The 9,738-nt window shown below is 40.4% G+C and overlaps 1 protein-coding gene across 2 annotated transcripts in view; it reads right to left on the reverse strand.

Moving 5' to 3' along the window:
- The window catches only part of COPS4 (COP9 signalosome subunit 4), a 32,231-nt gene extending 23,275 nt beyond the window's left edge, over nucleotides 1–8,956 (reverse strand). The window contains exons 1-2 of one of the 2 annotated variants that reach the window (XM_066232521.1): nucleotides 8,736–8,956; nucleotides 2,570–2,649 (exon numbers count right to left, since the gene is read on the reverse strand). In XM_066232521.1, the coding sequence (XP_066088618.1) occupies nucleotides 2,570–2,649; nucleotides 8,736–8,809 (154 nt within the window). In that variant the 5' untranslated portion in view covers nucleotides 8,810–8,956. The remainder of the gene's footprint in view (nucleotides 1–2,569; nucleotides 2,650–8,735) is intronic. The other variant, XM_066232519.1, reaches the window with a different exon arrangement.
- Between the last annotated feature and the right edge of the window lie 782 nt (nucleotides 8,957–9,738).

Consider the following 9,738-nt stretch of genomic DNA (forward strand, 5'->3'; position numbering starts at 1 on the left):
AGACCAAGTGAGTCAGAGAGAGGGATGGATTGGGACAGACAGACAGGAAGGGAGAAAGATGAGAAGCATCAATTCTTCCTTGCGGCACTTTAGTTGTTCATTGATTGCTTTCTTATATGTGTCTTGACCAGGGGGGCTACAGTAGAGCGAGTAACCCCGTGCTCAGGCTAGTGACCTTGGGCTTCAAGCCAGTGACCTTTAGGCTCAAGACAGTGACCATGGGGTCACGTCTATGATCCCCATACTCAAGTCAGTGACGCGGCACTCAAGCTGGTGAGCCCGTGCTCAAGCCAGCGACCTCAGGGTTTCAAACCTGGGTCCTTCACATCCCAGTCCAACACTCTATTCACTGCACCACCGCCTGGTCAGGTTACATAATCTGTATTAAGTCAGCAGTTACTGTGAAGATAAATGATAGTCCAAAAACTATGCAGTTGATATAAATGATTTAACAAAAGAAGGTTTTTGTTGGCAGTTCTTTGGATTCAGAGTTTACGTAAAAGTCAAAGTTTACCAAAAGCACTATTCTTTTGCTACTACGGTGCAGTGTTCTCAATAAAACCAGTCTTAAAAATTCTTCTGGCCCTGGCTGGTTGGCTCAGTGTTAAAGCATCAGCCCAGCGTGTTGATGTCCTGGATTCAACTCCTGATCAGGACACACAGGAGAAGCCACCATCTTCCTCTTCCCTCCTCCTTTCTCTTTCTCTCTCTCTCTCTCTTCCTCTCCTGCAGCCGTGGCTCAATTAATTAGAGCACATCAGCCAGGATGCTGAGGATGGCTCTGTGGAACCTCCTGCTCAGGCACTAAAAATAGCTCAGTTGTGAGCATGGGCCCCAGATAGACAAAGCATCAGCCCCAGAGAGGGGGTTGCTGGGTGGATCCCGGCCTGGGTGCATACGGGAGTCTGTCTCTTTATCTCCCCTCCTCTCACTTGGGAAAAAAAAAAGGTTCTTCTGAAATCACTGCCAGTTCCTTTCATATTGTGGGCTCTAATTTTGAGGCAATAACTTACAGACCATGTAATTAATCAGTCTATAATACATTCATTGGAATTCATTATTAAATACTGGTTGTGACTAAAAAGTTGCATTACTAGCATCAATAGATACATAACTGTTAGAAATTACTATACAAACTAGCACTTCTCAGGGAAATACAAGTAAAGACTATAGATCACAGAAAAGCTAGTTTCCAGTTTGTGCTCTGCCACTGACTAAATTTCCTTGGGAAAAAGAGTCACTTACTCTTGAGACTAATTTTACAATATATTATACAAGGGTATCTATATCTATACTGTGTAGTCTCAGGGAACCTGTGATGGATAATGTGTAAAAGCACATTGTAAACTGTAAAGTACTGTCAAGTATAATTAATATTGGGGGCTTTTTGTTGTTGTTTTGTATATTATTTTTCTTTTTTTTTCCTTCTATCATTGATATTGATAACACAGTACCAATTCCAACTTGACTTTTGAGTAAGTTTCAAGATAACTGTTTGAAGTCATGTGGGGGAAAGTGTCTTGAAGAATGGAGATTACTACTCTAGTTCCTATTCAAAAAGAATGATCTTAACATCAGGAACAGTTTACACTTATATAGCCCTTATTATATGCCAGGTCCTATTCTAAGCACTTAATTATGTATATATAATAACTCATTCAATCTTGTAGCACTACTACAGGTATGTATCATATCCTCACTTTACAGACAAGGAAAGGAGGCACAACGAGGTTGAATAAATTACTCAAGATGATACAGCTAATAAAATAGCAGACTAGGATTTGAATCTAGACTACTTTCTTTGTCAAAATGCTATACTGTCTCTCATCAGTTACTATTATTGACAACTATACAAAATCTTAACTGGAAATTTATCGCTAAAGACAATTCATTTTCAAAAAATCAAGTTGTAGGTTGGCTCAGCGGTAGGGTGTCGCCCAGCATGTGGACGTTCCGGGTTCAATTCCTGGCCAGGGCACACAGGAGAAGCACCAATCTGCTTCTCCACCCTTCCCCCTCTTCTTCCTCTCTGTCTCTCTCTTCCCCTCCCACAGCCAAGGCTCCACTGGAGCAAAGTTGGCCCTGGACGCTGAGGATGGCTCCATGGCCTCCGCCTCAGGCACTAGAATGGCTCCGATTGCAACAGAGCAGCAGCCCAGATGAGCAGAACATCGCCCCCTGGTGGGAATGCCAGGTGGATCCTGGTCAGGCGCATGAGGGAGTCTGTCTCTCTGCCTCCCTGTTTCTCACTTCAGAAAAATATCAACAACAACAAAAAATCAAGTTGTAAATAGTTTAAATTCTAAAATAAATCTATCAATTTCAATGAAAAGGGTAGGGCAAAAGTAGATTTATAGCTCATATGGAGAATACAATAATTAATAAATAATCATAGAAGAATAAACTGTGTTTTGCGTACTCATAACTATAAACCTACTTTTGCCCCATCCTGTATATTTCATTTAATCTCTTGGAAATCATATTGATCATTTGATATATAACAAAGCTTAGGCAAACTTTAAAGTCCTACTCAGCAACACAAAGCAAACAGACTTTTCATTCCACTTACTTGCTTCCACAAAAGCTTTCAAAGCTTCTAGCTGTTCTGCCCCAGATAACTGAATAGCTTTATCCAGGATCTGACGATACCTAAAACAATACCAAATAAAAATAACGTTCAGAGGTCACTATATATTGTTAACTTTGATGTTCATTCATGTCTATCTACTCTGGTATCTTTCACAGTGCTCTCATTTCCAGTTTTTTTATGATACACCACAGATTTTCTTTTTACATTTCTAGTCCATGACAAAAAAGAGTGTGTCTATAATTTTAAGTTATTGGCCCTAACCAAGTAGCTCAGATGGTTAGAGCATCGTCCTGATATGCCAAGGTTTTGGACTCAATCCCCGTCAGGGAACACACAAGTATCAACCAATGAATGTGTAAGTAAGCAGAACAACAAATCATGTTTCCCTCTCTCTCTCAAATCAATTTTTAAAAAATTGTAAGTTACTGGATCTCAGGTGCCATTTTTGCTTGAAACTTTGTTTTAAATTTAAACTAAAAAGGCAATCTACAGTTCTAAGGTGCCATTTCTATATTTCTTTAGTGTACTACAACTTTTAAGTTTTCAAAGCCATCATAAAGAAAAGTGAATCTATAAGTTACTAGATCAGGGGTCCCCAAACTTTTTACACAGGGGGCCAGTTCACTGTCCCTCAGACCGTTGGAGGGCCAGACTATAAAAAAAACTATGAACAAATCCCTATGCACATTGCACATATCTTATTTTAAAGTAAAAAAACAAAACGGGAACAAATACAATATTTAAAATAAAGAACAAGTAAATTTAAATCAACAAACTGACTAGTATTTCAATGGGAACTATGGGCCTGCTTTTGGCTAATGAGATGGTCAATGTGCTCCTCTCACTGATCACCAATGAAAGAGGTACCCCTTCCGGAAGTGTGGCAGTGGCCAGATAAATGGCCTCAGGGGGCCGCATGTGGCCCGCAGGCTGTAGTTTGGGGACCCCTGTACTAGATCCAAGGTGCCACTCTTGCTTGAAAGTTGTAGTTTTGAATTTAAAGTCAAATGTCTTCAAAGATAAGCCATTATTTCCTTCAATTATGTATTACACAGACACACAAGAATATTATTCAAGGTCATCCAGAACCCTAATAGGGGTTTCAATGGAGTCCTAAAGTAGGAAATAGAATGGAACAGAGGCAAATTAAAAAAAAATTTAGCTGAAAACTTCTTAGGACAATGAAAGAATCCAATCTATTGAATCAAGAAATAAAATGAAGCTCAACCAGGATAATACAGTGGAGCATTTACAGAAAGAGGCTGCAATTCTTTTACTGTCTGTATCTATGTCCCTTTGCAAGGTGACCTTATAGCTCTTCACATCAAAAGGTAAATTATTTCCCCACCCTTTGATCTGGGCCTGTTATGACCAATAGAATGCAGTAGAAGTGAAGTACCTGTTCTCAAACTAAACCTCAAGAGGCCTTACATGTGTTTTTATCTCTGTTGTCACATGAACAAGGCCAGGCTAACCTACTGAATAATGAAATGCGTAGCTAAGTCACCTCCGCAGTCCCAGCCAACACACAGAAATAGAGCTGCCTACTTGACAAGCAGCTGACTAAAGGAACATGTGGGAGCCCGTGTGGAACCAAGGCCATGTGGAGCAGATAAGACCCATCCAGCTAGTCCCAGCCACACTGCCAACCAACACAATTATTGTTTTAAGCCACCAAGTTTTACCAAGGTTTATTTCACAAAAAAAACTATCTAACATAGATAGGCCCTGGCCGGTTGGCTCAGTGATAGAGCGTCAGCCTGGCGTGCAGGAGTCCCGGGTTCAATTCCCGGCCAGGGCACACAGGAGAAGCGCTCAGCTGCTTCTCCACCCCTCCCCCTCTCCTTCCTCTCTGTCTCTCTCTTCCCCTCCCGCAGCCAAGGCTCCATTGGAGCAAAGATGGCCTGGGCGCTGAGGATGGCTCTGTGGCCTCTGCCTCAGGCGCTAGAATGGCTCTGGTTGCAACAGAGCAATGCCCCAGATGGGCAGAGCATCGCCCCCTGGTGAGCATGCCCGGTGGATCCCAGTCAGGCACATACGGGAGTCTGTCTGACTTCCTCCCCGTTTCCAACTTCAGAAAATACAAAAAAATCAACTATCTAACACAGATGAGTAAAAACAAATCCAGAGAGACATATTATAATAAAAATTCCAAAAATTAAAAGAAAAATAAAGACAATCTTAAAAACAGGTGTTAATAATTTTTTAGGAGAAACGATTTCCCAATGAGGTTGATCTTTAAGCATTCTAAATATTTCAACTTTTTGCTAAGTGGAAACAAATACGGGTAAGACAGGCATTCTAGACAAAAAAAATTTTTTTCACTATCTGAAATGTAGTCTAGTTAGATAAAAACAATATAGGCCAAAAAGTAGATGTATTTGGAGGTAAGGGCTTTGCCACTAGCTGTGTGACCCTGGGGCAAGGTATTTCACCTCTGCACTTCAGTTTTCTCATATGTAATATAAATAATATTACTTTCTAAGGGTTATTCAATATGTAAATAGCATGGCCAGGTAGCTTAGTTGCTTAGAGAGTTGTCCCGATATGCCAAGGTTATGGGTTCTATCCCTGGTCAGGACACATATAAGAATCAACCAATGAATGCATAAATAAATGTAACAACAAATTGATGTCTCTCTCTTCTTCTCCTTCTTAAAACAATCAAAAGATAAGTAAAAAAATTTCTAAATAAAAATAAAAATGTAAGTAAAGTTGCACTTGGCACGGAGTAAACACTAGAAGTCAGGGAACTTCACTCTTGAGATGGAACCACTAAAACTGTTGGGTACGGGAATAACAAAGAACCAGATACCTGAATTAGAAGAGGCGTTTAAGCTTATACAGTCTATCCTTTGGGTCGGTGGGTGGTTTTGTGTGTGTGTGAGTGTCCGCCATATTTTAAGAGTTCTAGTCTAATCTAATCCAAAGTCTACCTCTGTAAGACAGCAGAATCTATTTTCTTTTTCCTTGGTACTATCCATACCTCAGAACTGGAAAGAAAAGAAAAACATAAATGGTTCTATTTCTATAGGATTAACTCAACAAATATCTAAAATCCAAGCTCTATGGTAGAGGTAAAAAAGTATATAGGATGTCACTGGCCATAAGAAGAGCAACTAACCAAGTTGTGTGTGTGTATGGGTATAAGTGTATATTGGTAATTGTTCAAGGAAGGCTTTAGAAAGAAAGAACATCTGAACTAATTTTGAAAAACCAAGTAGATTTTAGCTAACTGGATAAGGCAGGCTATCACAACAGCTATCTACTTATGTTCCCTTTAAAGCAGCTCCTCCTCTTCTAAAGCTTTATGAGAAAACAAACAGTGCATGTATGTACAAAAGCAGTGTACAAAATTTGCAAAAATGCTTTTCATATGGCCAATTATATCAATTTTACACTGCTGTGTTAATTCATAGTTATAGGAAAGCATTTTCAATTGAAGTTTTGGAAAAACAGTATAGGTTAAAAATGTGCTTTTTAGAGTAGACAAACTTGGATTCAAATTTAAGCTCTGTACCTTTCTAGCATTCATGGAATCAATCTATATTTTTTTGAATGATTACTCTGTTATAGATAGCCTGTTAATTGCTGGGAACTCACAGTATCTGTATTTTAGAAATATTTTCTTCATCATTCCTTAATATGAAACCCTTTGTGACTTAGCTCCTAATGTAAACCCCAAACATTACTGATATAGTTCAAGAATGTTCTCTCATGAAACATATAGCTAGAGGAACTGCTTTGGTATGAAAATAAACATCCTGACACATTCTTGCTCAGATAGGACCAGATACATACCTGCAGGCAAGGCCAAAACTTTCTTCAGAAAGCACTGGCTACCAGTTACCAAGCACATTATTTCACTCAATCTTCACAATAACCCCATGGGGTAGACTGGTACAGTAATGGCCTCCAGTAAATTATACCTCCCTCTGACCCTGTGCTTTGGAAATGTAACTTGGCCACTTCTCTCCCCCCCCCAAAAAAAAATAGTAAACTCATTTCCCCTCCCGTTGAATCTGGGATGGTCTTGTGACTTACTTTGACCAGTACTTGAGAACTAATGTTGTGAGACTTCCAAGTCTAGTCTTAAGAGGTCTTCCAGCCTCTTGGTCCTATAAGGACGCCTCAGCTAAACTATTTAATAAGAGACCATGTGTTGCGAGAGAGGCCCAGCCAACAGCCAGAGATGTATGGGTGTCCATTTTAGCCCACCAGCCCCAGCTGAGCTGTCAGCTAATTGCACCAGTGAGCCCAAACAAGACCAGAAAAACAGCCCAGTTAACCTAAAGAATCTTGAAAAATAGTAGTTGTTTTACATCACTGTTTGGTTGGTTACACAGCAATAAATAACTGATGCACTCAATATAGGAACTGTTGCTTATCTGCAATTCAGAGCTAAGGAAGTAAATGCTTGAGTTTCAAATATCTGAAAATACATGAAAACTACATCTCTTCTGATAACTAATGCACTTATTTTCTTCAACAAAACATAAAGGAAAGCAAGCATGAGGGGAAATATTAGTTTTACTTTCATCCAAAGCTATAAAATATACATGCAATAAGCGTTGTGCCATGAAGACATATTCAACTTATTTCCAACCCACAGAATAATTCAATATGAAGTTATAACTGTTTAATAGCAATAATAGTAACAAAGATAATCTAATGCTCGAAGAGTTATGTACTGTTTTAAGTGATGTACCGTATTTCCCCATGTATAAGATGCACCCTTTTTTGAAAAATTTAGGGTCTAAGAACTGGGTGCATCTTATACAGTGGTTGTGGCATTTCAAAAGGCATAGGTGGAACTGAGGACGAGGTAATATATGAAGACAGACGGTGATTCGTCATCAGACACAGATGAGAACAAGCTAATGGATGGGAGTTTTGACAGTGATGAAGAGTGGTATGAATTTTATGATGAATAAAACTTGAGTTCAATAACTTTATGTAATACTTTTTTTTTTCAAATTTTGGGCCCCAAAATTAAGGGGCATCTTATACATGAGAGTGTCTTATATATGGGGAAATATGGTGTAAGTGTGATATAAGTGCATGTACACACACCTACTCATTTTGTCCCAGTCAAGAATAAGTCCTCTGATTATCCCCATTTTCCTGAAAGGGAAATTGCTGCAGGAAGTAAAGACCAAGATACATGCAAAATTTCTCACTGATAAAAGTAGCTTACATTTACCACCAAAGAAAAGGAAAAACAGCCTATATAAAACACAGGGTTTCAATGTAAGAGCAGGTGTATCCCATTAATAGAGATCAAAGTAATCTTAACTGTCAGGGTGAAATATTGGGATCAATTGAGAAGCATACTGTAAATAGAATGTATGTTCATTATAAAAGAACAGCGCTGTAAAACCTACAAAGAGAAACAGACAATATCTGTATCCACCTATGATCAACACTGTTCACAGGCATATGTCACAATTTTATCTTGGAGTGGACCTAAGCCTTCTACATAAATTACAACAAAATTGCCAGATAATCCAGACTCCCGCAAACATCACTATTCTACACATCCTGACCCATATTATGAGGACATGTGCCCAGGTGCCCTCTTCCGAGTTGGTGGTGGAGAAAGAGGACCCAAAACACAAGGGCCCACAGAACATGGTCCAAATGGTACTGGACCATGTGGTACATGGTCCAAGTGGTACTGGACGTGATAGCGGCCATACCTCCTCAAACCCCAACAACCTGAAGAAACTATCTCCCTGAAAAATTATGCATCGTGGTCCCAAAATATAAATTTCCCTCAATTAAAAAGAGAGGCTGGCCAGAATTTGGTCAGTCCAGCCAGCGATAGGAAGAGGTACCAGGGACGGCAGAGAAGGCCGTCGACCCTCAGACCGTGCTTCCAGAATCTTAAAAGTCAAGTAAGAATGCTATCGGGGCTGAACAAGTTGCCAATCCCCCCAGCTCTATGGCCTGAAGGGCTCCCTGCACAAGGTTCCATCCAGCTTTCTGCTGCTTCCAACATTTGCCTCCACAACCGACCTCAGGCCCGCCCCCTTGATCCGCAGGCCGGCTACTAACCACACATCCGAAAGCAGTCTCCATCCCAAGGAGAACAAGTCTGTGGCTTCCCTCTCCGCCCCTTCCCACAGCCCTGGGAAATACTCACTTCCCTGCCAGGTCTTTATGAGAGCCGCTCGAATTCATGAGCTGGGCCAAATCCTGTCGCACAGCTGCCGCCATCTTCCTTCCAGCTTAGCCGAGGTAGCTGGGCCTCAAAACCAAAAAGAAAACGAGTATAGTCCTCCAAGGCGGAGCTAGAGGGAACTCGAGATGCCACAGAGTAGCGTCTGTGTGAGCCAGAGCGCCGAGTGTGTGAGCCTGCACTATGCCCGCCCCCGGCGTTGAGTGACGGGAAGCTCCACTCTTCAAGCAGGAGGCCCGCCCAGGCCTCTCACACAAGCTCAAACTCGCACGCTCCCACTCCGGATTGGCGGACGAACTCAAAGGGGGTAAATCGCTTGTGCAACCATAATAAGTTCCGAGTACGCAAAACGACAGCGTTTTTATTAAGTTCCGTGTGTCACGTCTATGGTTTACCGTTCTTCGTTAAGATAGCTCTTAAACTACCTGTGGTGAAGAACGATTTATTTTAATTGCCAATTCAAGTCAAAGAGGCTCTTTTGTAAAACACAATTAAAATGTCCACATAGCCCCTCGTACTCTATACCCGAACTGGTCATACATCCCAGTTTGTGCGAGACAGTGCATTTTCCATCTGTTGTTCCGGAGTAATTATTAATAACACGCCCTTTCACTGTAGAAACGCTACCATTTGGAAGACAAATTATACAGTCACCCTACCTTTATATGTACTATAATTGTTACTTATGTATCCTTATAGATTTTTTCTGAAAATAAATGAAATTTTATCCTTTCTTGCTTCCACAAAACAAAAACACAGCATATTATTATTCTACTCTTGATTTTTTTTCACTTTCTTCTGAAGATCTTGCCATGTAAGTACAGAGAGCTTCCTCATTCTGTTTTAGAGCTGGAAAGTTTTACATAAAATGAGAGATGCTGTAGTTTGTTCAATCCTTACAGCTAGACATGTTTTTAATCTGTCAACCATTGCACATACTATACATGCATCATTTGACGTGTGTATA

Source organism: Saccopteryx bilineata, chromosome 5 (genome assembly GCF_036850765.1).
Source record: "Saccopteryx bilineata isolate mSacBil1 chromosome 5, mSacBil1_pri_phased_curated, whole genome shotgun sequence".
Taxonomy (NCBI): domain Eukaryota; kingdom Metazoa; phylum Chordata; class Mammalia; order Chiroptera; family Emballonuridae; genus Saccopteryx; species Saccopteryx bilineata.